The sequence below is a fragment of the Mesoplodon densirostris genome, chromosome 3 (assembly GCF_025265405.1).
Source record: "Mesoplodon densirostris isolate mMesDen1 chromosome 3, mMesDen1 primary haplotype, whole genome shotgun sequence".
Lineage (NCBI taxonomy): Eukaryota > Metazoa > Chordata > Mammalia > Artiodactyla > Ziphiidae > Mesoplodon > Mesoplodon densirostris.
In genome coordinates this window covers 53,878,113-53,905,577 of record NC_082663.1, presented here as the reverse complement: position 1 = coordinate 53,905,577, position 27,465 = coordinate 53,878,113, and the positions used below count along the sequence as shown (strand labels likewise).

Sequence of the window (27,465 nt, the reverse complement as noted above, 5' to 3'; positions counted from 1 at the left end):
ATGGTCAGTTTGATTATTTATGCAAAACTAGCATAATTATCATTTATTTTTAGCCCTTATTTTGGGCTTCTTAACCTTCTTTAATCTCATATCCAAAGTTAGAATGCCATGAAACCAAATACTAACAACAGGAATAAAGCTTTGAGATTCACCTTTTTCTTTGTTTTCATTACTTGACTCAAAAATTTAATTGCTTTGTGTTGTTAATATTAAATGAATTAGAGTGTTTGCTCTTGTTTGTCCAACGTGGTTCAAACTCCTGGGAAACCCTATTGACATACTTTTTGTGGTATACTTGGAAAGGCAAGCAGAGTCAAGCAGTTTCGAACAAAGTCTATTTCCAGGATTGAGAAGATTTCTCCTCCTGCCTTAGGCTTTTTTGTTACCAGGATTCCTGAAGAGAATCTAACAATTAAAACACTATAGATATGTGATTTTGTGCAGTTCCCTCAGTTCCCTACAAAAAGTAACATGGTAATATATAAATTATTTCATTCAAGGTCTGGCATTCGGAAATAATCTTCCAAATCCCAATACTGTTCATTATGTACTGGGGGTGGGGATGAGGGTTAAGACTCCACCATCCTAGCCCAGAGATCTCTAAGAGTTTTAGATTACATCAAAGCAATTTTACACCAGAATTTTTTCAGAACCCCAAAGAAAACTTTTACCATGCCTCTCACTCCTGTCAACTTCTGGTCACCTACACTTTCTACCCTTTAGTGTAAATCTCACATCTTTTGAGATTCAGGGCATCAGGTAGTAACATTACTTTTTCTGCATTTCAGATGCCACTAGATCTGATCACACTGGCAAATTCATTGAGGACTCTAATATTCGCCTAGAGTGTTTTTCTCTACCTAAGACCTGCCAAAATCCTGAATGATGAAAATGTGCAATGACCCCACCTCAACCCTATAATTTCATAATTCCTCGATGCCCTCAATTCCAATGTCCATCTGCATTTCACCCATGTGATTCACAATCATGGTAATACTCAAGACCTTAGTTTCTGTAATACTTTTCCACCTCCCTGACCACTACACTTGTCCTTCTAAATCATTCACTTCCTTATTATTGCTGGTAAACGTCAAGTTCCTTAACCTCATTTCTTTTTCTTCCTGTAAAAGCACTCTAGGTTTTATTTCCTTCTCTATTCACCTTACATTTCATGATATATTATTTCCACCATTCTCACCTTTCTTGCCCCCTTTCTTTAAGTCATACCTATGCAATAAGTCCGTAACGTGGTACTTCAATCACCTACCTTCTTTGCCCTGGAATTTAACCAGAGAAAAATGACATAACCTTGTTGTTTAGAACCACTGCACATTTATGGTATTCCCTCCTCCTTGCTCCATCTTCAGTGCTGCTCAGGAATTCTATTTATTCTAAGTCAGTCTGCTCTGCCACTCCAAATCACTACCACTTCCCTCAAATGCCCTTCCCCCAGTCTTTAGAGGCAATTTTCCCTCAAATGCCCTTCCCCCAGTCTTTAGAAGCAATTTTCCCTCAAATGCCCTTCCCCCAGTCTTTAGAAGCAATTTTCTCTTTGACTTCACTGAGAAAATAAATGCAATGAAAACCCTCACACTGATATTGCTCCCCGATACCTTGTTTTCCTCAGGTATAAATTTATTGTTAGGTGGATCCGTACTTCCCCTTTTTCCTGTTTAAGACTGATTCCTCTAACTAGGCTCAAGATACCATGCCTTTTCTTTCAAATTTATTCATCATTATCCCCCTCTTACATCATAAGCTTCTTGAAAGCAAGGATTTAAGATCTTAAATACTCAGATCTGAGACTTCCCTGGCAGTCCAGTGGTTAAGACTCCACGCTCCCAATGCAGGGGGCGCAGGTTTGATCCCTGGTCGGGGAGCTAAGATCCCACATGCCATGTGGCGCGGCCAAACAACAACAACAACAACAAAGACCAAAAACTTAGATCTAACACAATGCCTGGCACATAGGTGGTAATAAAAATGGAATGAACTAAATGTGAAGCGTCTACTCTCGAAGTATTAAAAAATTCCGCCTCAACGACATTGTTTTCTAACTCATCTGTTTCTTCGAGACACTGTGATAAAGGAAAAAGCTTTTCTTGCAGTTGAAAGGAAATTCACCTGCCTGACCATACCAAATGTAGTTTCTGATTCAGTATTAATAAGTATACTAGTTATAGTGCTCTCCTTATAATACCCATAGTGAAATACTTTAAAAAACACATGAACTCTAAAAGGACTCAGAATGTTATAAACTTATACTTTTCTGTTGAAGCCTCTCCCACACTAAAATGCATCTAACAAAATCAAAGGAGTGATTTAAGGAAACATATGGTATACATATACCTCTAAATTCAACTATCTATAATGCTGAGATATTGCCTTTTTTCCCCATTTTCAGAGAACTTCATTAACCAATTCTCCAAATTTTCTTCAAATTATTAAAAGTCTTTGAGACTTAAAATTCACTTTACACCTTTGCTGTAATTTGTCAGTATTTGTTTTTTAAAAGAAAAGAGATTCTTAAATTCCTACCATCCTCAGTCCTTGGCTGCTGAGGGAACATGTAGTTAGTAAGCACCATTTTCTGGGTCTCTGAATCAGTCTCTTTTTGAAGAGGTATCAGGGGTTTGGACTAGGGAAAGAAAATAAATGTTTAGTTTTCAATAATCCTAAAGCAAATACATATCCAGCAATACCTCTGAATAAGTACTCACCATTTTTTCTATAAAGTATCAATGTGTAGGTTACCCCAAAAAATGTTTTTAACATACATAATAAAACGTTAAGATTTGAAACAATATACAAATCTAAAAAATAAAATTTAGCTTTGAAAACAAAGCAAACTCATACTGTATTGCAATTATCACTGATCATCAATACAGTTTTAAAAGTTCTCATATATTAAGTACATCCACAGTACAATAATTACTTACCATAGTGATTTTAATAATGCCAAAAACTAAGTCTTTCCATTTTATGTTATTTTGCCCCTTCTAGTATTCCCCTTTGGGAAGATGCTTTTGTAGAAATGATTTAGAAGGTTTAGTCTAGTTATCTGCCGGTTTATTTTAGCTGAAAACAGAGTACTTAAACACTAAGTTGTAACCTTCTCTATCCTGCCCTGTGTCTCCTTTCTCCATTAAAGATACCACAAGTTACTAAGTGGCAGAACTAGAAAATCCAATTATTTTGGACCTCATTTTTCCTTACGACTCTTTTCCTAACTGGTTATTAAGTGTTTTCAATTTACTTCTTAATATAACTCATACTTTTTTGCCAGCCTACTGACCTAACATCCTACCAATCCAAGCCTCAGCTAACTCCAGACAAGCAGGAACTACCCAATCCTCCCCTCACCTGCCACCCTATCAATTAATTCTTTGGACTTACTCTTGTGAAAACCGTGCAGCTAGTTAATGCCATCCTATAATCTTATTCCCATTCAAACATTTTCTCTGTGCCCCCATCCTTCTTCCACAGTAGAGATACTGCCCTGCATCTCAAACATCTTCACTGAAAACTTTCCTTGACCTCCTTAGATAATGAAAATGGTAGATCTACTCCTTTCCCAAGGACAGCACTTCCCTGAAGCCTTCTCAGATACAGGTTGCTTCTTCTCCCAAACCTCATAAATTCTAGTTCAGGCGGTGGAGTTAGTGTTTACAAATGCTGAGATCATTACTCCTCTCTCAATTATAAACACCTCTTCTTTTGAGGGAGATCAAATCCTGCCCCAACCATTCTAGTTCCTTTCCTAATATCCACTGACCTCCCGATAGTACCCAACTATTTCTGACTCTTTTATGCCAAATCTTTCCACAGTAATGGGTAATTCCACAGATACAAAATGTAGATGACATAGCCACACTTTTAGCCCAGTGATTTCTCAGTAGATAAGGAGTGGGTTGGAACGAGGAAAGAAGTCTACTTAGATAGACACAATTATCTGGGAGGGAGTTCCCTGGTGGCCTAGTGGTTAGGATGCTGGGCTTTCACTGCCATGGCCTGGGTTCAATCCCTGGTCGGGGAACTGACATCCTGCAAGTCACGCGGCATAGGCGGAAAAAAAAGAACATCACTAAATATAACTACATAGGTAAATATAAAAGTTAAAAAAACCAAAAATTATCTGGGAAGGGGAATTCCCTGGCAGTCCAGTGGTTAGGACTCCAGGTTTGATCCCTGGTTGGGGAACTATGATCCTGCATGCTATGCGGCGTGGCATGCATGCATGCATGGATGGATGCATGCATGCATGCACAAATAAATAAATATTTAAAAAGAACGGTAAATTCTATGTTAAAAAAAAAAAAGAATGATTTGGGAAGCTTTTAAAAACTAATCACACCCCTGAAAAAGTTCTAAAATTAACTGTGGTAATGGTTATACAACTTTATGAATATATTAAAAACCACTGAATTATGCACTTTAAAATAGGTAAATTGTAGAGAATGTGATTTATATTTCAATAAAGGTGTTATAAGAAAACAAATCATCTGTTATTTATCGAGTGCAAAGGCAGAAAGAGACTGAGAACTATTTACCGAGCATCTCCATTCCCTAAATACTTAACTCCAACGATCTTTATTACTATTTCATTTTAGATACTCATTCTACTCCCTTGCCATAATTCCTACAATATAACCTGTTAATGTTCTTTCTCTGAAATATAAATTCACTCATTCAGCAAGTGTTTACTAAGTGCCTCCTATATGCAAAGCACTATGACAGGCACTGGGTATAGACTGGCGAGCAAACCATCTTTACTGATTCTGTAGAGCTTACAATATATGAAAGGAGGGATAGTGATAACAAAATAAATTACAATACAATGTAAGAACTAGATAGAGAGGGTATAAGGTGTTAAGAGAACACAAAGCAGGAGGTATTTGCTTACCAAAATCTTGAGCCATGAGGAAAGCATTCCTGAAAGAACGCCTTCCAAGATGAGGATGGGCACATTAACCAGGTAAGAAGGGGGAGGATGCATGTTCCAAGAGAGCAGAACTCACTTGAGGAAATGAGAATAAAGACGTAAGGGGAGGAAGTGAAGCTAGAGGATGAGCAGGCATTTTAAGCAGGTAGTACTAGAACAAGATTAAAGGATCACTTGAGTTGCAGTGTGGTTCTGAATGGAAACAGGGTGATAAGAGATAGGGGCTGTGGCAACACCCAAGGCAGAGACCTATCAGGAAGCTACCTCAATAGTCTAAGCGAACACTGTCCAATAGAGATATAATGTGAGACAAAAATGAGAACCATAGATAATTTACAATTTTCTGGTAGCCACATGTTTCTAAAAGGTAAAAAGATTAATTTTGATAATGCATTTAATTTAAACTTATATATTCAAAATATTGTCATTTTAATATGTAATCGATAATAAAAATTGTTGATGTGATTTTACATTCTTTGTTCATACTAAGTATAGAAAATTCAGTGTATATTTTGCACTTGCAGCACATCTCAATTTGGACTAGTCACATGACCATGTCTACTCTATTGGACAGTGCAGGTCTAACTGAAAGATGATGGTGGACTGTATTTAAGGGAAGGCAGAGCAGGGATAAAGCAAAGCACAAAAACATCTGATATATTTAAGAGTTAAGACTAAACAGAGCTTGCTGATTCACTGTACTGAAGTACAGGAAGAAACAGTAGTTAAGAATTACATTCCCAGGTCTCTGTCTCCAGCAAGTACTTTATATTGATCTAGGGAACCCAGGAAAAGAAAAAGATTTGGAGAAGATGAAATGTTCAGTTTTAGGTTGGTTGAATTTGAGACATCTAGGGGGGTAATGTTAAGTAGACAGTGAGTGTGAAGTTCGGGAAAGAGAACTGGGCTGAAGACAGTTGTTAGGAATAATGATGATATAGTCAGTAATTGCATCTTTCCCAGAGGAAAGTATAAGGAAAGTAACTAAAGCATAGCCTAGAGCACCATGAGGGGCACCAACATATAAGATACTGGCAGAAAAAAAATTCCTGAAAAGGGAACTAAGGCGTGGTCAGTCAAAAGGACAACCAGCAGGGCATGGTAACATAGACACCGCGCACATCTCCCACTTCACTGCTCCTACAAGACTTGCTCGTCAACCCCACCAAGACTGCCACTCTCTTGAACTTTTTACTTTATCACCATCATTCTTTCCTGTCTTTGCTTCTCTTTTCATATCTGACCATATCTCATTATGACCAGTTTCTTGCCAATTATCAAGACCTTGCTGCATTGTCCTTCTCTTGCAACTGGGTTGGCAAAGCTGCAACCCAGAATTATTCTAATTGTGTGCTTTCTCTGTATCACACAACTGAGCAAATTAGTACTAACAATAAGTCTGTGGTAACAAACTTCAACAGACTCCCAATGTTGCTTGAAAATTCTTCTAAACTTCCTAAACTATATTCTGAAGAAGATATTATTTTCAAAAAAATTTTTTTTAATAAAAATAGGATTCAAGAACTGCTAAAGAGTTTGGAAACTGCTACATTCAAAGAGTTTCACCATGTAGATTATTAGCCCTCCCTCTCACAAACTTCATACCCAAGATCCCTTCAAGAACGTAAGAATCCCTGCCAGAGCTTTCGATTCCATCAGCTTCCACTCCAGTTATCCATCACTCTCTAATATCCTTAATCTCATTCTCCATAGAGCCTCTTTCCAACAACCTATAAACATGCTCTTATCTTGTGCCTAGCTACCAATTTATGTTCCACTCCTGTTCTTTCTTATCCAACCTTCTTAAAAGACTAATCAACATTCATATGTCTCCATTCTCTCATTTATTTATTCCTTAAACTACTTCAATCTGGTATTTGACATATGCTTCTAAAACTGCATTAGCTATAGTCAAGATAAGTTGGCAAGATAGGTATAACTTGCCAAAATATAATGGATATTTTTCAGACTTCATCTGAATGAACCTCTCATTGGCATTTATCCTGTTGCAACTCTTTCCTTTAGGCCAGTTGCTTCACCCTTAACGTAAAAACACCGTCATATAGTTTTCCTTGTAAAGAGCAGCCATAGAGGTATGGTCACTCTTTCTAAGCCTATTAACCTGCCTGCCACTTAAATGTTAGTATTCCTCAGGATTAATCCATCCCTAACATTTAAAAAAATAATCTGACAATAACCCCTTTTGACAAAATAATAAAAAGCTATGAAATCACTTTGAAGAAAAAGTGATTAAGATGATGGACTGAACACACATCTCTTCTCATGCTACAAGTCTTTTAAACACATTTTACAAATGAAAGGAATAAATTTATAATAGTACTGGGGAAAAAATCATGCCTTCAGGAGCAACTTTGAGAACCCCTGGAGGTTAAAAATTAAAAGAGTGGAGAAACCAAGAGCACAGAAACCACAGCCTAAAACAAGGCGATGGGTGTGGGTGTGGGTGGGGGTGGTCCAAGCCCACCTGAACTGTTCTATGCGTGCCTACCTGGATACACCAAAGGTACTTCAGATTCAATAAACCTAACCAGAACTTCACATCTTCCCATAAACAGATTCCTTTCTCTTGTGGTTCTCTATCTTGGTTATGGTATCAATACCCACCTAGTCACTCAAGCCACATCTCTGAGGCTCATCTTTGCTTTTACTTTCTTCTCACATACATGCATTCTTCACACATTCCATTGATGTGACCTTTTAAGCTATGCCCTAAATAGACAGTATTTTCCCGGGCCCTGTTATCATTACTCTACTTCAGCCAACACTTTCTGTTGCCTTGAGTATGGCAATGCCCTCCAATAGGTCTTCTCTGGCCTTCCCACTTGGCACCACCCGCTGCTAAATCCATCTTTCATAATGCAGCCTGCAAAGCCTTTCTAATGTATCAGTCTGATCATGCCACTTGCCTGCTCATATGTTACGCAGCTTTCTTATCTCCTGTAGTAGGGTTGACATGTAATCCCAGGACCACTTCTCTTAAACTGATAACATATATGAATAATTGACCATGACTATAATGACCAAACATCCAGGTTTCCTGGGACATTCCCATTTTACAAATGCTATTCTGACGCTTATCATAGAGGCCCCTTTCACTATCAAGTGTCCTAAAATAGACAATAAATTACAGTCACCCTAATCACAACAATTTTCCACTGAGCCTGAATATGACCTTAGAATCCTTTAAAAAAATCATAATTTATCAAAGTTGACATACAAGATTTAAAAAATCTATTTGCCATCCTTGAAATATAACGCAAGTTCCTTTGTATGGCATATGTGGTCCTCCATGACCTGATCTGTGTCTACCTCTGTGGACTCACGTCCCACTCTTCCATCTCACAAGTTATGCTCTAGTTATAAAACCACTTGTAGAGGTACTGAATATACTACACTGCTTCATTAGTAAGTGCTTAGGCTCATGATATTCCTTCTAACCAGAACACTCTTCCCCTTTCTTTAATCCTTCTACTCATTTTTTTTTTGAAAGGAGCTGTCAGTTATTTTATTTTTTGAATTTATTTATTTTATTTATTTATTTTTGGCTGCATTGGGTCTTTGTTGCTGCACGTGGGCTTCCTCTAGCTGCGATGAGCGGGGGCTACTCTTCGTTGTGGTGCACGGGCTTCTCACTGCAGCGGCTTCTCTTTGTTGCAGAGCACGGGCTCTAGGCGCGTGGGCTCAGTAGTTGTGGCTCACGGGCTCTAGAGTGCAGGCTCAGTAGTTGTGGTGCATGGGCTTAGTTGCTCAGTAGTTGTGGTGCACGGGCTTAGTTGCTCAGTAGTTGTGGTGCACGGGCTTAGTTGCTCCGCAGCATGTGGGATCTTCCTGGATTAGGGCTCAAACCCGTGTCCCCCTGCATTGGCAGGCGGATTCTTAACCTCGGCCCCATGAGGGAAGTCCCAGCATGGCTCACTCTTAATTTCATTTGAGAATCTGCTTTACTGTTCCCTTCTTCAGACAGATACTTCCTAAATCACTCTATCTAAAATAGGATGTTTACTCCAACCCTGCTATCAGGGTTCCAATAGCAGCGTTGTTCCAATGCCTATCAAACTTTTTCTCTGTAGTTCTGAAACATTATTATGTAGTTACTTCTTTGCCTCTGTCTCCCATGAGAATGTAAACTCAATGAGAATGTAAGAAGATTCTATTTGCTTCATCAGTATAACTCCAGCTCCCACAGCAGTTCATGTCCTACCGTAAGCTTTCAATAAATGTTTGTCAAACAAAGGGAAGTCCAAGGAACAAGTCTTAATTCCTTAGAAATACTTCTTCAAGGTTTGTCAAAGTGCTTGATTAGAAGCATAATTATCAAATTTATATAGATATAAGCCACAGAGAGTCTCTATAAAAATGTTAAGAAGTTAGGGAGAACTCTGTCCTAATCTATCTTTTTACAGATATAGAAGTTAGACAAGCCCCAAAGGACTTACCATTCATGAATCTACACATATTTCACAAAAAATTATCTGTATCTAAGTATTTTCCAGTATTTTCCTTATACATGTGTCTTTACATGTGTACCAGATTAGAACTGCTGTTAAATAATCCTAAGTAAATTAGAATGCATAATCATATAGAATAACTGGAATTCTATCAATTTACAAAATCAGAATGTCTACCTGATTATCTGAGAGCCACATAGCTGTCAATTGCTGTAGCTTTGTAAAGCTAAAGGGCAAATTTTTTAATCTGTGGGAAAAAATACAAACAAAAATTAAACTTTAAAAATTAGAAATGTTAAAATGAGAGCTAGATCTAATGGTTTTCTAAACAATGTTATATTATTGCATATGAAAATAGGAGAAAAACATTTAATTCAGGAGAAAACCCAGTATAGGTCTTTGAACAGGATATAAGACAAAATACTATTCAGTTTTATAAGAATTAATTTAAAAAATATAATTCTTCAATTGAATCAATTTGATTGGGGGGAAAATGGATAATCTAATAACCTCAAAAAAATTATCTGCTAAGAAAAACTGGTAACTATCCCTACCTTACTGCAAAGGCAAGGACAAATTAAACAATGTCTCATTAAATTGCTTTGGATGTTTTACTTGACTTTACAGAGAACAGACTGTTATAGGAACCACTCTGAGTAAGAGCTTGTTATAAATACTGCACTCTTTTTATTTCATTGTGACCCAGCACTTTCATACTCAAGAAGACTATTTTAACACTATAATGAGTAAAAACAAAGTAATAGCAATACTCAGTAGAATGCTAAATTGGAACAGCACCCTACTTAAACCTTCTGTCTTATGCCTATCTATTCTATGCCTAACTTTCAAGGAACCTAGGGAATCTAGGTCTCTAGAAACCTAGGGTGCTGGAACTTAGGGCTCTAGTTTTAGGGGACAAAGTATGGACTGAAACAAGGATTTAATTTTAAGGATTTAATTTTCAACCATACTGGATAGCTATAATTAATAATTTAAAAGGGGGGGCAGGGACAGTAGTTCTTCTTAAATGATATGGAACAGTTTGAATACCCTAACTAGTCAGAAAACTGAGTTTACATTAAAGCTCTATCTTACAAGCTATGTGAATCACCTTAAATCTGAGTCTTAATTTTCTCCTCCAAAAAATGGGAATACCCATTTATTATTTTATAGGGCTGTTTTGAATACTTTGTAAGATACTACAAAAGCAAAATGTAAAAATGCCCTTACAATGTTCTTTTATCACTATTAGTATCTTTACATCAGAAAAAAATTATGGACAATCTGTTAACTTAAACACTGTTCCAATTTGTGATCTATTTTGCTCTATACCTTGGCTGTGTTGTCCAAAAATATTTGAGTGGGTGTCTAATCACACCTTTGCCCAGATTAATACAAGGAGTAGATTAGAATAAAAGCTGCTTTGTTCAACAGCAGTATTAAGGTGAAGATCTGACTTTAGAAATAAAAATGGCTACTATAAGGAGATAATTAAGCTAAAGTCAACAAAAAATGAAATGTGACAAATAACCACAGTACGATAATTAACATCAGGTAAAATTAAATCATTCTTTCAAATGAAAATTCTACACAAAAAAACAAAAATATATATGAAAAGAAAAACATGCATTAGATTTTCTAACACATATAATGAAATTTTAATTTCATCCAGTAGATGTCTTCTACAAACCAAATGATGAATTACATTGTTACAAACCTATTATCACTCAAATTAATGACTTTTAATTTTTGCATATCACCCATTTCCTCTGGAAGTGTCTCAAGTTTATTGGAATGGAGAAACAGCACAGTTATATTTTTCCAGCTTCCAATCTGAAAGAGAAACACAGAACTCTGGATCAAAACTTCGCCTACTGCTTAACAGACATTAAGTGAAGTATCATTTTCCAAAGTTATAAAAAATACTCTTCTCATTTATAAAAGGAATTATATTTTCCCTTTTCAATTATTAACTTCCATGTATGAAGAAAAGTATTTAGGTATCTCTTGAAAATCAATATAGCTAATTATTATTCAGAAAATAAATAACTTAGTTACTTACAAAATTATTTCTGAAAGAAAATAAAGAAAACCACACTGGATAGCTATAATTAATAATTAGAAAAATAAAAATTCAAAATAAATTTTAAATACAGTACCTCTGGGGGTAACTGTTGTAAGTAATTATGATCTGCAGCAAACGTTCTTATATTAGTAAGCTGACCAATAGATGAAGGCAAAGCTTCAAGTTCATTGAAGCTACAATCCAGTTCTTCTATTGACACTAACCTTTAATTAAAAAAGAAAGCACATATTTTAACAAAAGATTTCCTGTATATCATTCAAAACTTAAGAACATATGACTATTTGAACTTGACTTTAACAAACCTAGAGAAAATCTACTTCCATTAAAGTTCACCTATAAAAAAAATCAGCCTGTCTTCATTATAAATAAACCCAACCTGCAACCAACTGCTTATTTAAATGTTTTTGGAATCTCCTTTAGATGTTAACAATTATCTGAAAACAATATATGGCATGCTGAACTGAAAGAAAAATCTTCTAGTTCTATTAATACACAAAAATCTTACCCTCCTATAGAGTCTGGTAGATACATTAACTGATTTTCATCTATTTTAAGAGTTGTTACATTCTTCAATGAACCTATTGAGGGAAGAAATAATATACAATTTTCCATCTTGAACTAGAATCAAGTCAACCAACACTCAATGTGAGCACATATTACATTTGACATGAATCATAAAGAACTTTTAAAAACCAACATATCTAAAAAAGATACCACCCCAACCCCACCAACTCTCTATTCCCTCACCCTGTATTTAAATTTTCACATACATACTACCTCTTAACAGTAGTGTATATTTATCGATTTAACCCTCACTAAAATGTAAGCTTCATAAAAGTATGTATTTTTTGTCTCCCTTTGCTCACTGTGGTAGCCATGCTCCTTAAAACAATGCCGTGATAGCACAGTGAAGATACACAATACAAGCTTATGGTATCAATGGATTAAAGAAGTGGTACTATGACCATAGTTTTCTTACGTGTATAACAATATATTCTACATATTGTACATATACTAAAACAATAAAAATGGAGTTTAATTTAAAATTAAAAGTATTGAATAAATTATGGTAGAGTTTGCAAAATGTAACCTGAGCTAAAACAGTTACGTAATTCAATTGAAAAATATGTAAAAATAATTCTTATTTTTATATTTAAACAACATGAAGATGCCAAGATTTAAGTTTTTGGTTAAGATAATTCAATTTCCTTTATGCATCATCAGACAATTACACAAACACGGTTGACCGTTGAACAACACAGGTTTAAAGTGCATGGATCCACTTACATGAAGATTTTTTTCAACAGTAAATACTACAGTACTACATGACTCACAGTTGGTTGAATACATGGATGCAGAACCATGGATAGGGAGGAAATGAATGCAGATACAAAGGTGCAACTAACATTATATGAGATTTTCCCACTGTGCAGAGGGTTGGCCCCCTAACCATTGTTGTTCAAGGGTTAACTGCATAGATTTTCGTAGGATTTTGCTTATCTGGCTGTCTTCTTGTGAGTCTAAAATGTAGTTAAGATTGAAAAAAGTTACTAGATAATGGCCACGATCAAGAGTTAAACCAAATTTGGGTAAATTAAACTCTTTTAAAGAATTTAAACTTTATTGTAGTGATAAAAATGACATTTCCTTAAAGAAAAACAGTAATGTCAACAAAAGAGTAAATTGTATAACTGATCACATCAGAAAAAAATTCAAGTAAGATCTATGACTTCAGAGAACAGTGAAACTATCTCATAACAAATAAAATTTGATATATGGAAGGTCTGAATCAAGCAATGGCATTAAGTTTCTCATATTTTATATTAGCAAACATTAATTACATGATTTAGACAGCAATACAAACCAACAGTCTCAGGCAGTTGTTGAAGTGAATTGCTTGATAATAGGAGGTCTTGAAGGTTTTCACATGCTGAAATTCCTTCTTCAACCATTTCAATATTATTTTTAGAAACATCCAAATATGTGAGCTGTTTCAAGCTACCGACAAACTGTAGGTAAAAAAAAAAAAAAAAAAGGAAATCTAATGACTCCATCAACACTAAGTGGTGAAAAGTTTAGATAATAAACCTAATGCCAAGTTATAATTTAAAATTAAATATTTATATGAGAGGATTCATAATTTTTTTTAATGCTATTAGTAATGTATTCAGTAATAAAGCTAAGAGCTCCTACTAATGTTAGCCCAGCAGAGTGACAACAGACATATACTTTTCTTTGGGAACTTAGCTGCCCATCATTTGCAAGGAGGAGAGCAAATATGGGGATTCGTATGGCTTTAGGTCTGAGAATGAACACAATGTCAGCTGCTAAGAAACTACATAGAAACTAGCTTACTTCAACAATTCCCTGGGCAAAATGAAATAAGATATAAAGTCAACTGCAACTGCTGGGAAGGACACACTCCATGGCATTAAGAGAGAGTGACAGTTGACCCTTAACAATACGGGTTTCAACTTCACAAATCTATTTACACATGGATGTTTTTCAACAGTAAATACTACAATACTATACTATTTGTGGTTGGTTCAATCTGTGGATGCAGAACCGCAGATCCAGAGGAGGAGTCCCATAACAATGAAGGAATCTCAGATAGGGAGGGCTGACTATAAGTTATACACAGATTTTTGACTGCACAGAGGGTCAGTGCCCCCAACCCTTGAGTTGTTCATGGGTCAACTGTGTTTTACAAAAATTTATTACAGAAATTTTAGAATTTTAATCAAGAAATGTGTTGACAAACCCAATCAAAAAATAGGCAGAAGATCTAAATGGACATTTCGCCAAAGAAGACATACAAATGACCAAAAAGCACATGAAAAGATGCTCAACATCACTAATTATTAGAGAAATGCAAATCAAAACTACAATTTTGATTGTACAAAACCAGTTCTACAAAACTGGTCAGAATGGCTATCATCAAAAAATCTAAAAACAATATATGCTGGAGAGGGTGTGGAGAAAAGGGAACCCTCCTACACTGTTGGTGGGAATGTAAATTGGTACAACCATTATGGAGAACAGTATGGAGGTTGCTTAAAAAACTAAATATAGAACTACCATATTTAGCTCTCTAAATATGGTATCGATCCAGCAATCCCACTCCTGGGCATATATCCAGAGAAAACCATAATTCAAAAAGATACATGGGGATTTCCCTGGTGGCGCAGTGGTTAAGAATCCGCCTGCCAATGCAGGGGACATGGGTTCGAGCCCTGGTCCGGGAAGATCCCACATGCCGCACAGTAACTAAGCCCATGCGCCACAACTACTGAGCCTGCGCTCTAGAGCCCACGTGCCGCAAGTACTGAAGCCCGCGTGCCTAGAGCCTGTTCTCTGCAACGAGAAGCCACTGCAATGAGAAGCTCACACACCACAACAAAGAGTAGCCTCCGCTTGCCACAGCTAGAGAAAGCCCGCGTGCAGCAGCAAAGACCCAACACAGCCAAATAAGTAGATTTATAAAAAAAAGATACATGCACCCCAATGTTCACTGCAGCACTATTTACAACAGCCAAGACATGGAAGCAACCTAAATGTCCATCAACAGAGGAATGGATAAAGAAAATGTGGTACATATATACAATGGAATATTACTCAGCCATAAAAAAGAATGAAACAATGGCATTTGCAGCAACATGGATGGACCTAGAGATTGTCACACTGAGTGAACTAAGTCAGACAGAGAAAGACAAATATCATATAAGGATCCACTGATTAGCACAGGGAACTCTACTCAATGCTCTGTAATGACCTATATGGGAAAAGAATCTAAAAAAGAGTGGATATACGTATAGGTATAACTGACTTACTTTACTGTACACCTGAAACTAACACAACATTGTAAAAAAAAAAAAAAAGGAATGTGTTGACAATTTTAAAAAATGTAATTTGCTTCTATCTAACAGTATTAAGAATTAAGTAATCATTTTTAAACTAATTAAAACTTATTTGAAAATGTGTAACTCATAAAAATGCAAAGGACAGACAGCAATAAGGAAAGTCTTTAAAATTTGATATACGTACCCCTGGAATAAAAGTCAGTCTATTACCATCCATCCAAAATTCTTTCAATCCACTTAGCTGCTCAAGTACTTCAGGCTATTTAGATTGGGGGGAAGGGGGAATATATTAATTTACTTGAATATATTTATTTGGCAAAAGAAGCTCCCCTGGGAATTTCTAATGATAAGTTTCACTTTTAAAAAAAAGCAGAGCCAAGACTCAAGCCTTTCCACTATATTATAGCTATTACACAAATATTACTAAACAGATATTCCATAACAGATTACATAAAACTCCTTTAAGCTTTTGATTACATAACAGGCTCAAGTATTTATACAATTAATAAATAAAACAAGACCCATTATTTTCAAGAATACAATAAAAAGATACTCTCAATCATTATCTGTAAAAAGATGTAGACTTTTAGGGAATCTTAAAAAACAAAACAAACAAACAAAAAGATATTCTCTGATAACCTAGAGGGAGGAAAAAAGAAATAAGGCAATATACATCCTAAAAGTCCAATAATAAGGGAAAGGTAAGTAAACCAAGGCAAAATCATATGATAAGCGTATTGTGTTATTTTCAGCTTCCTGCAATTACATGGTAGAATACTATTCATAACATGATGTTGAGGACCAAAAAATTAAAAAGATGTAGTGGACTTTGGTATTCAGGCAAAATTTGCTCTTAGGTATTGGTATTCACCCTTGGAGGCTCTTCTGAATGCATCCTTTGAAGATATTTCTGTCATCCCACAAACCTGTGTCCAATCATTGACAGTGTGATGGCATGGAGTGTCATCATATCTAATCACCATAATAACATGAGTAATACATAAAAGGCATGTCATTCAGATTTACTGTTAACATTAAGTATACGTAAGAATTCTAGGTTTAAATTGTATTAAAAGAAATCTCTTTCTGTGCTTTACCTGTTACAATTCTAACAGTATTTTTTTTTTAATGTGTAATGTTGGAAGATGGAAATGGTACTAAAACTAATGATTCTGAATGATGCTCTGATTCATAAAATAAACAATAATTTAGAATTTTCAAATAGTTAATATGGAAATAGATTAATACATATAAGACAAATATTGAGAAAATGTACAACAGTTAGATAATTTAGGAAGCACAGAATATTTTTTTCACAAGGAATAAAAACTTCTACAACACAGAGTAAAAGTCATCATATACCAGCTTCAATTAAAATATAATAAAGGATATAAAATAGCATATTTTAGAAAAAAAATGTGATACCCAAAACCACCATGCTCCTCCAGTGACTTCAGCTGAAACGCTGTCTATTTAGTGAGCAAATGTACAATACAATATCCAAAGGGCAATCATGCAGCTGGTGGTGCTGAGAAATTCTTGTTCTTAAGACGATCATTTGGGGGCTTCCCTGGTGGTGCAGTGGTTGAGGGTACGCCTGCCGATGCAGGGGATGCGGGTTCATGCCCCAGTCTGGGAGGATTCCACATGCTACGGAGCGGCTGGGCCCATGAGCCGTGGCCGCTGAGCCTGCGCGTCCGGAGCCTGTGCTCCGCGGCGGGGGAGTCCACGGCAGTGGGAGGCCCGCGTACCACAAAAAAAAAAAAAAAAAGACTATCATTTGGAACTTAACAGCAATTTAAAAAAACGAGCTTGTAAACATAATGTAAAAATTTTAATGATGATGATATTCTTAATGAATTCCTCTTCAAAAAAATATCTAGCTTAGGGGGCTTCCCTGGTGGCGTGGTGGTTGAGAGTCCACCTGCCGATGCAGGGGACATGGGTTCGTGCCCCGGTCCGGGAAGATCCCACATGCCGCGGAGCGGCTGGGCTCGTGAGCCATGGCTGCTGAGCCTGCGCGTCCGGAGCCTGTGCTCCGCAACGAGAGAGGCCACAACAGTGAGAGGACCCTGAACCGCAAAAAAAAAAAAAAAAAAAAAAATCTAGCTTATTTTTCTGAGTTCTCTTGGAGCAATGACTGAAGACAAAAAACTGCTTACATACTTCTTTCCTTTTTGATTTAGCATCATACTACTTTGCATACAAAGCAAAAACACGATCCTGAGGTCTCATTACCAACTCGAAAATAATAGTTGTTTCACTCAATGTTTTCCTTTTAGCTATTAAGTAAAATTATAGAGAAGTACTTTATCACTGAGTAAATTCCTAAGCAATACTCCCATGGAGTTATTTTTGACTCACAAGTACTTTTCCTGATGCCTTCTAGTCTGATGAAACTTTTTCCCTTATAATCTTTCGAAGTTTCTACTTCCTGTGCCTAAAAACTTTTAAATACCTTTTCTATGGGTTTCTCATTAATTTTACATTTTTACCCTCACTCCTTTCAGATGTTATCTGTTTAATTTTCCCTGTTAAAAATTTTCACATCTTGGGCTTCACTGGTGGTGCAGTGGTTGAGAGTCCGCCTGCCGATGCAGGGGACACGGGTTCGTGCCCCGGTCTGGGAAGATCTCACATGCCGTGGAGCGGCTGGGCCCATGAGCCATGGCCGCTGAGCCTGTGCGTCCTGAGCCTGTGCTCCACAACGGGAGAGGCCACAACAGTGAGAGGCCCACGTACCGCAAAAAAAAAAAAAAAAAAGTTCATATCTTGTCTCCCTAAAATATGTGTATACCTTTATCCAATTTTATACTTTACAAATGCAGAGAAATAAACACATTAATTTTCACATTTTGCTCTTGACCAAATGAAAAGACTTATGGATAGTGAGGTTGGTGAGAACTTACCACTTCTGTGAATTCATTACTTCCCAAATCCAGTCTTTCCAGCTGGGTCAGTCTATTCATGGTTCTATGCACAATGGATTAATAAAGAATTAAGTATACAAAAATATCAATTACATGGGATCTTTTAAAATTTATAGTGTAAAATATTCTTATGTATTATCTAATAACATACAGGCTTTCAAATGTTGATAAAATAAAAACAGTAATTTTCTAAGAAAAAAGTCATATTTAATTTCTAAATAAAATGAAATAAGTTATCAATTATTCTCTAATTTTGCCTTCTCATCAGGTTATTTCTATTCTTAAGAAGTAACTACAGTAAATTTAAACCCCCAGTCCAGAATACGAGTAACTGATTTTCCATTTTCTCCACAAAATAAATTTTCAAATAGTATAAATTAACTAATGATTAGATTGTTTGGCAGCTTCATATGAATTACCATTTTTCAAGACTGGTGATATATTTGTAAAACTTTAATTAACTGGAAATTAACATTCAAAATTCCAAGAACAGTAAATATTACATTGTTCCCCACATTTTCAAATTAAATTCAATACAATTCAAAATAAAGTTTTACATGAATCACAAATATAATTCGTAGACTGCATTTATTTTAAATTAAAGCTACAATATACCATTTTTAACTTCCAACTTAATACCAACATATCTCTGCAACTACAGAAACTTGAAGAATGTACAAACTGATTTCATGATGAAATAAACTAAGCTGTATTTTTATAGCTCCTTCAATGAAGGCACTTTTGAAACTAAACTAATTTCTAATTAATTCAAACACATATTTATATTCTTAAATTATTATTTTTAGAAAAACCTATTATTTAATAGGTTGAGGTGCTACCAGCTACCCAGATAAGGAACTATATTAATTTTTTTTCTAATTTTTAATTAAAAAAATTTTTTTTGGCAGTGCCGCATGGCTTGCGGAGTTCCCCAACCAGGGATTGAACCTGGGCCACAGCAGCGAAAGCACCAAATCCTAACCACTAGACCACCAGGGAACTCCCTAGGAACACATTAAATTTTTTTTAGGATATGACAAAATAATGGCAAAATACAATCATATTATCAATATATCAATATGTTAATTAGGAAATTAACACCATTAAAAACCAACAGACTCCTTAAATTATGACACAAGAACCCAGATTATTTTTATCTTCTCTTGAAATTCAACAAATTAACAATAATAAGTAAAATAAAACTTGATTAAATTTATCTGGCTTTTTAGTGAAAAAAAAATAAGAATACATATCATAATTGTAATGTAATCATGTTACTGACCATTAGAGAAAGCTAATTTTCCCTAACCCTTCCATTTAAAATATGCCATTCTATCAACACTAATTTAATTCATCTCCCAACACCAATTTTTCTCAAAGCTGCTTTATTTAACTCTGATTTACTGAGTGCCTATTCTCAGGTTCTATGAGGTACTATAATTCTACCTCCCTTACTCACATCTGTCTTTGTCCTGAAAACCTGTAAATTAGTTCCAATTTGCTTTATAACAAAGCGAAAAGGTGTCTCCAGGATCCTTCTCAAGAAAGACTAGATAATAACTCCTATGTCCATAATACTATACCAGGTTGATGTGTGAGAAAGGTAAAGAGGGCTGTGATGAGAGGGTAAGATTGAAAGAAGAAAACATGGTCTCATTTTTCTTAATTCAGTATTCTTATAATGACAAGGTAACAGAAAATTCACATGCAGCAATTAAACACTTTATACCAACAAGGGTAAGTTATTTTTTAAAAAGGGTACAAAAAGAAAAGCAGTGCAGGGCTTCCCTGGTGGCACAGTAGTTGAGAGTCCGCCTGCCGATGGAAGGGACACGGGTTTGTGCCCGGGTCCCGGAAGATCCCACATGCCGCGGAGCAGCTGGGCCCGTGAGCCGTGGCCGCTGAACCTGCGCGTCCGGAGACTGTGCTCCGCACCGGGAGAGGCCACAACAGTGAGAGGCCCGCGTACCGCAAAAAAAAAAAAGAAAAGTAGTACACTAGAAAATTCAATTACAAACAATATCGTTAGAAATTTAAGTTTTAAAACTGATTTAGGAAAATGTGAATGACACAGATATGTAATAAAAAAGAGGAAATACATTGTTAAATTCTAAAAGCATCTCCATCGCAACTTGCTGTAGCTAACATTGGCAACTTTGGTCCCACTCATACACCTCAAAAATCTAAGACACAAGATTTCATCTTTTCATTTTCATTTCACTTTTACATCTATTCATTTAAGATCCAGCTTCCTACTTCAAGGAGAAAGTGAATACAATATCCCTCAAATTTCATCCTGTTTGTCTCTAAAATTCCTTTGTATTTAACTCATTTTTACCTTCTCTTCTGTCTCAGAGGAAAAATATACATCCTTTGTGTTCTTTGTACTGTGCTCTCCAGTATTAACACGGTATTAAATTCCATTTAACTGCGTATTTAAAACAGCTTTCCCACTGTTCTAATCTTGGATCATAAAAAGGTCCACTCATGGGCTTCCCTGGTGGCGCAGTGGTTGAGAGTCCACCTGCCGATGCAGGGGACACGGGTTTGTGCCCCGGTCCGGGAGGATCCCACGTGCCGTGGAGCGGCTGGGCCCGTGAGCTATGGCTGCTGAGCCTGCGCGTCCGGAGCCTGTGCTCCGCAACGGGAGAGGCCACAACAGTGAGAAGCCCGCGTGTCGCAAAAAAAAAAAAAAAAAAAAAAAAAAAAAAAAAAAAAAAAAAGGTCCACTCACATAAACTGAATGCACATGACTTTCCTAACACATAAAACTGTGGCCTCTTCAGTTTGTGAGGCCTCAAATATTTTAATCATGTCTTAAAAAGAAAGCAGTAAAGAATTATATTTGCAAATACACTGAGAGAGCCCAATCTGAAGTTAAATAAAGACTTAAAGTAGAAGGAGTTAAAATAAGTGAATTAACCTATGGTATCAGAGACACCATATTAATTGTAGGCTTAGATGTTTCAGTAAACAATTTACACCTTGTTTATTCAAATCTCTTAGCAGTCAAGTTCTGAGCTAAGGAGTCATCAATGCCAATAACAAATCTGTAAAAATTTAAACCTTTTTGAATTTTAATATGGATAATTCCCACTTTATACTCACAACCATCACCATAAACTCTAATCAATCCAGTCTTTTGGGAATCAAAACCAGATATGCTCCTTGCCCTCAAAGCGTTACACTCATGGGGGGGTGGGGATAGGGAGGAGGAAGAACCAAGTACATGTGCCAATGGGAATATGCTGGCCAGGTAAGACAAGAGTAAAATGTATTTTAAGAATTAGGCTAATGCAGTAAATGTCGTAACAGATATAAGTAAAATGCTATAGAAGTTGAGTAAACAGAACAACTAACTCCTGGAGAAATGAAGATGCTTCTATCAAGAGGTGACAACTCTTGACAAATAAACTACAACAGGAGTCTGAGAAGTTTTCTGTAAGGGTCAGATATTTTAGGCTTTGCATAAAGTCTCTGTCACAACTACTTGACTCTACCACTGTAGAGCAAAAGCAGCCACAGACAATATGTAAATGAATGAATGTGGTTCTCGTGAAACTATTTACAAAAAGTAGGCTCTGGGACAGATTTAACCGGTCTGTAGTTTGCCATTACCTAAACTGTAAAAATGCAGCAGTGAATCAGGGTGTTTTAAGACATTTCTTCAATAAATGGACATAGACCAGTGCATTTTGGGTTTGTTTATCTGTTTTAGTTTTATCTTATTTGCTCTTGGACTGCCATCTCCTCCTGATGTTAGCTTACCAGTAGGGGGCCCTCCATCCCATTTCCAATTTACAACAGACTAAAACCAAACAAGTTCTGAAAACTTAAGAGTTACCAGACTTTACATGAAGACCTTATGAATCTAATGAGTACTATGTAAGAGCTCTAGTATAGGAACGGGGATCTTAATTTGGGACTCAGGCGGGCTTTACATACTTATTATTCTGACTTTTGTCACACGAGACTGAGTTCCAGAAAGCTATGAAATCACTATTAAATACCAACAGATATACAGATTTTTATATTGAACACCACTAATTAATATACAAAGACCACAAATGTCAGTCTTTTAAAATAATTTGCACTCACATTTTAGATATTAAAAAGTTAATATTTCTCTAAGGATTTAAGAATTTAAAATTCTAAACTAAATTTCACAAAGGATAGCACCTTTACTTACTTTGGCAACATTTTCAACTGGTTTTCTCTAAGTTCTAATATCTGGAGTTTAGTTAATCTGCAAAACAAATAAAATAAATCAAGCATGTATGACAAAGATAAAGAATTTAATTAACAAATTAATGCAATCCTCTAAAATTTTAAAGCAACCAATATTTACTGTGTAATTACAACGTGCAGAATATTGTATTAAAAATTACACAGAAATATAAAGGAAGAAAAGACTATTTTGCTCCTCAGAATTAATGGGGGGGGGGGGATAAACACTTCTTGACGTATCCAAAGCACAAAATAACTGCCCCCTAATATCCATTCTAACAAACTTCATGCATTTTTCTGGAAAAACCTTCCCAGATTATTAGTCATTAGTAGATTAGAGAACAATAATTTAACTCTAGGGTTGAGCTCTGAGAGAGAAAAATAAAGAAACACAAGGGGACATGGAAAAGGAGAAAATCCTCTGGCACTTCAGTGACGCACATTCCAATAAAATTAGAGGATAAATGAGTAGATGAACTGGTCCAGAGGTGCTCACCAATGCTACAACAGCAATCATATTACAACATACAACTTATGAAGTCAGCAGGCTGTATACTTTAAACTTACACAGTGTTACATGTCAAATACATTTCAATTTTAAAAAGTGGTCCAAATACCAGATACAGAAGAGAAATCTGACAAGTACATGACATGCATATATGTATACACATACACACGTGTGTATATACATATGTGCGTACATACATACATATATGTGTGTATGTATGTAAGTATATAAAGCATTATAATGTGGTTCCCATAGGACAGTCACTGGACTGCAACGACACCCAAAATTCTTTTTTCTTTTTTGAAATACAATTGACAAACAACATTGTTAGTTTCAGGTGTACAACATAATGATTCGATATTTGTATGTACAGTTGACCCTTGAACAACATAGGCATCAGAATTCCAATGGGACAGAGTAACCGCCTGAGCTAAAGCCGGCCCATAGCTGACCCTTGAACAACATGGGTTTGAACTGTGCGAATCCACTTATACACAGATTTTTTTCAACAGTAAATACTATGGTACCACACGATCTGTGGTTGGTTCAATCTGTGGATTTGGAACCTTGGATACTAAGGAACTACAGATATGGAGGGCCAACTATAAGTCATATGCGGATTTTTGACTGTGTGGAAGATCAGCACCCCTAATCCATGCATTGTTCCAGGGTCAACTATATTGTGAAATGGTCACCACAAAAAGTCTAGTTAACATCTGTCACTATACACAGTTACAAAAATTTTTTTTTCCTTGAGATGAGAACTTTTGAGATCTATTCTCTTAGAAACTTTCAAATACCACACAATACAGTATGGTTAACTATAGTCACAATGCTGTACATTACATCCCCATGATTTGTTTATTTTATAACTGGAAGTTTGTACCTTTTGACCACCTTCACCCATTTTGCCCACCCCTGCCCCCTCACCTCTGGCAACCACCAATCTTTTCTCTGGTATCTATGAGCTTGGGGTTTTGGTGGGTTTTTTAAGATTTCACATACAAGTGAGATATGGTTTTTGTCTTCAAGACAAAAAGATGACTACCATATTTACATGTATTTGGATAGCATTTTCTCTAGCAATTAATCTAAACACAGTAATAATTTGATACCTATTGTTCATTTACTGATTCATTTTTCCATTAGAAAAATTATTCAGGGACTACAGTATGACAAGAATTGGTCTAAGTTCAAGCAGGGAGCAATGGGGTGGACCCCAGAAACACATTTTTCTTTTCTCCAGAACTTTGATTCCAGTGAAGACAGATAAACCAATCATTAGATGATTTTTAAAAATGTGTAAGTGCTAAGAATAAAGCATTTTATCTCAAATATGCAAAAATTATCCCGATTTAAATAAACTCCCTATTTTTACATACTTTAAAACCAAGTGTTAAATTACGTTTTTCTTTTAAATTTTCACTGCTTATTTCTACTTGGGAAAATAAATTCCAAGACAAAATAACAAGTTCTAAAGAAACTATAAAAACTACAATGCTTGGAAATAATTACAAAAGAAGAGCCTATGAAACTGTAATTAATAGTATTACTAAAGTAACTTGTAGTTTTGTAAACTTTACAAGAGCAAACAAGAGAAGGTTTTAGAAGAAATTGTAACTTACCTGCCAAAATTAGCTGGCAAGAACTCAAGGAAAGCGTCATTCAGATATAACTGGGTTAGGTTTAACAGCTGAGAAAATCCATCAGGAAGCCTATGTAAAATAAACCAGAGTTTAAATTTAATTCATATACAGAATTTTAGTCTCTTATTAAAATCTGTCTAAGAAACTGTCTAACCAACACATGTTCTTAACAGATAACAGTCACCTCTTCACTTTTATGAGTGATCCTCAAATTGAGATTTGCCTTTTATAATAACTTACCTGTTTCAATGTTTACACCTTCATCATTTTTTAAAAGGAAGTGAGGCAATATTTGTCCCAATAAGATAAAATCTGCACATAACAGTCAACCATGAATGAGCCACAACACACAGAAATGTATTCAGGCCATGACTATGATATATCAGCAGACACTCTTGAAATTCACCTTATCTAACACCAATCCAAAGGACTAGACAAAGAATTCTAAACTTTGACAGTATTGACTTTTGGGGCTGGATAATTCTGTGTTGTCAGGAGGCTGTCTTCTGCATTGTAGGATGTTTAACAGCAACCCTAGCCTCTGACCCACTAGAAGCCAGCAGCACTGTCCACCACCACAAGTTGTGAAAACCAAAAAATGTCTCTAGAATTTCCCAAATAGCCGTAAGAGCAAAACAGTCCCTATTTGAGAAACACTGGTTTAGATTATTTTCAATTTCAATATTTGGTCCCTAAATAATCAAATAAAGATTGTATAATTTTATAATTACCAAATGGAAAGAAATAATATTAAAAGCTGAATGACATTTAAGATAATTTTAAAACCTATAAGTAGCTTTACTTTTATTTCCTCTGGCTTACAAAAGAAATTACAAATCTAGAACTTTATGCTAGAGCAATATTTTCAGATGAAGGTAGAACATCATCTTTACATGTTTGTCCTTTACATGTTTGCCTATGTTTGGAAAAACTCGTTAAATACAATACTGTACTATGTGAAAGCTGGTTTCAACTTTCAACTTAGCTATACTAAGCTATGCTTCACACTATTCACCTTTTGCTTCATCATTACATTTTTGCAAAATTTAACAGCTTTGGTGCTAAGAAAGCATTCTGCTTAAAGCCATTACCATCATAAAAGAATATATGTGACCTCTGGTATATAGTATAACCAATCACATGGCTATTCCCTTTTTTTGTTGTTTTTACCTTTTTGACCTTTTGGTTTCTTTTACTCTTTTCAAAAGTTTGAGTATGCCACACACATTGGATTTGCAGGTGAAGACATTTTTATATTGTGCAAGTAACACTGAGCTAGGAGACCTGGATTCTAGTCTCATTTCTGACATTTACTATCTGTGAGACTTGGGGAAAAGCACTTGCCTTATCTGTATGGATGTCAAATTTACCTCTGTAATATATGGAGTTAGAAAGAGTAATTAAAAGGCTCCTTTTTAATCTAACTAAAATTTTGTGCAGATCTCAGATTGGTATTAACTGTTCATTAAAATGTAGAAAGTAATATTCTACTATATCATACTGCTTTATTCACAAAGGTAACTTTTAATTCAACAGAGAACTCACTTGGAAATAGGATTTACACTGGCCTCCACAATTGTCAAAACTTTACAATTTTTTATATTTTCTGGAAACTCCTGTATTCCTAGAAAATGAACAAATAATCAATGATCAAGTGAAAAGAATCTATTACAAAGGAAAAAATCATAATGATATTAATAATTAATGTACACTTTTCAGATTCAAAATTTACCAACTGAGCAGATTCTTGATAAACTGACACCACCAACGTCAAACGAACAGAACCATCTGTACAACCATTTCTCTTCGCTCTTTTGCCTCTTTATGACTACTGCTAATTATCTTGTTTAGTTTTGCCTTCCTTTCCTTCTCCCAGCTCTTCTGAAAATCAGTGCCTTCTCTATGTGGTATTAAGGACACAAAATTCAGAACAATTAAGCATTCTTTGTTTTTTCATATAAAAAGAGGCATTAATTTTTTTAAAATTTTTATTGGAGTATAGTTGATTTACAATGTTGTGTCAGTTTCTGCTGTAGAGTAAAATAAGTCAGTGATACATATATATATATATCTACTCTTTTTTAGATTCTTTTCCCATATAGGTCATTACAGAGTATTAAGAAGAGTTCCCTGTGCTATACAGTAGGTTCTTATTGGTTATCTATTTTTTATATAGTAGTGTGTATAAAAAGAGGCATTACTTCTTAATTGCTGGGCTCCAGACTGAGCTGGTCCCTAATACATACATGATAACAAAGCTGAAAGCAAAGCTGAAGACAGAAGAGGTAGAAAATATGTATCAGATATGCCAGTGGATATGCCTGACGCAGTTGTACACAAATACTTCTGTAAAATACAACACAAATGTGACAAGTCAAATTTTGGTAGAAGTTTCTTAGCACTTAATCTTATCTCTTCAACTTATCTTAGCAAAAATATAGCAACAATAATTTGTGAACTAGCAACAATCCATAGAGAAACTTTAAGTAGTACCGTTCTAATCTAGACTAGAGGAATACGAATTAATAACTTTAAAAAATATTCAAAAAATTCTGTTATAAGACTCACTCCTCCACTAACATAACATGTATATCAAAGGGGCTGACACTAAAGGATCATTTATAGCTCTTTCAACTTCATTGACGTATGATCCTAAGCAAGTTTACTACAGTGCCCAAGTATAGAATTTCAGATAATGAAAAATGAATGATACAAAATCATCAACTGGCAAGTATTACAGTAATAACTGATCAGTCAAAACTCATCAATGGGGCCTCCCTAGTGGCGCAAGTGGTTG

The 27,465-nt window shown here is 35.5% G+C and overlaps 1 protein-coding gene across 7 annotated transcripts in view; it reads right to left on the bottom strand.

Moving 5' to 3' along the window:
- ERBIN (erbb2 interacting protein) overlaps positions 1-27,465 on the bottom strand; it is a 114,012-nt gene that overhangs the window by 27,689 nt on the left and 58,858 nt on the right. For all 7 annotated transcript variants that reach the window (XM_060092972.1, XM_060092969.1, XM_060092970.1 and 4 more), the window contains 11 exons: positions 26,214-26,292; positions 24,648-24,737; positions 22,477-22,533; positions 18,267-18,330; positions 15,542-15,616; positions 13,362-13,506; positions 12,003-12,075; positions 11,571-11,700; positions 11,129-11,244; positions 9,589-9,658; positions 2,539-2,638 (listed from right to left, as the gene is read on the bottom strand). In XM_060092972.1, the coding sequence (XP_059948955.1) occupies positions 2,539-2,638; positions 9,589-9,658; positions 11,129-11,244; positions 11,571-11,700; positions 12,003-12,075; positions 13,362-13,506; positions 15,542-15,616; positions 18,267-18,330; positions 22,477-22,533; positions 24,648-24,737; positions 26,214-26,292 (999 nt within the window). The remainder of the gene's footprint in view (positions 1-2,538; positions 2,639-9,588; positions 9,659-11,128; positions 11,245-11,570; positions 11,701-12,002; positions 12,076-13,361; positions 13,507-15,541; positions 15,617-18,266; positions 18,331-22,476; positions 22,534-24,647; positions 24,738-26,213; positions 26,293-27,465) is intronic.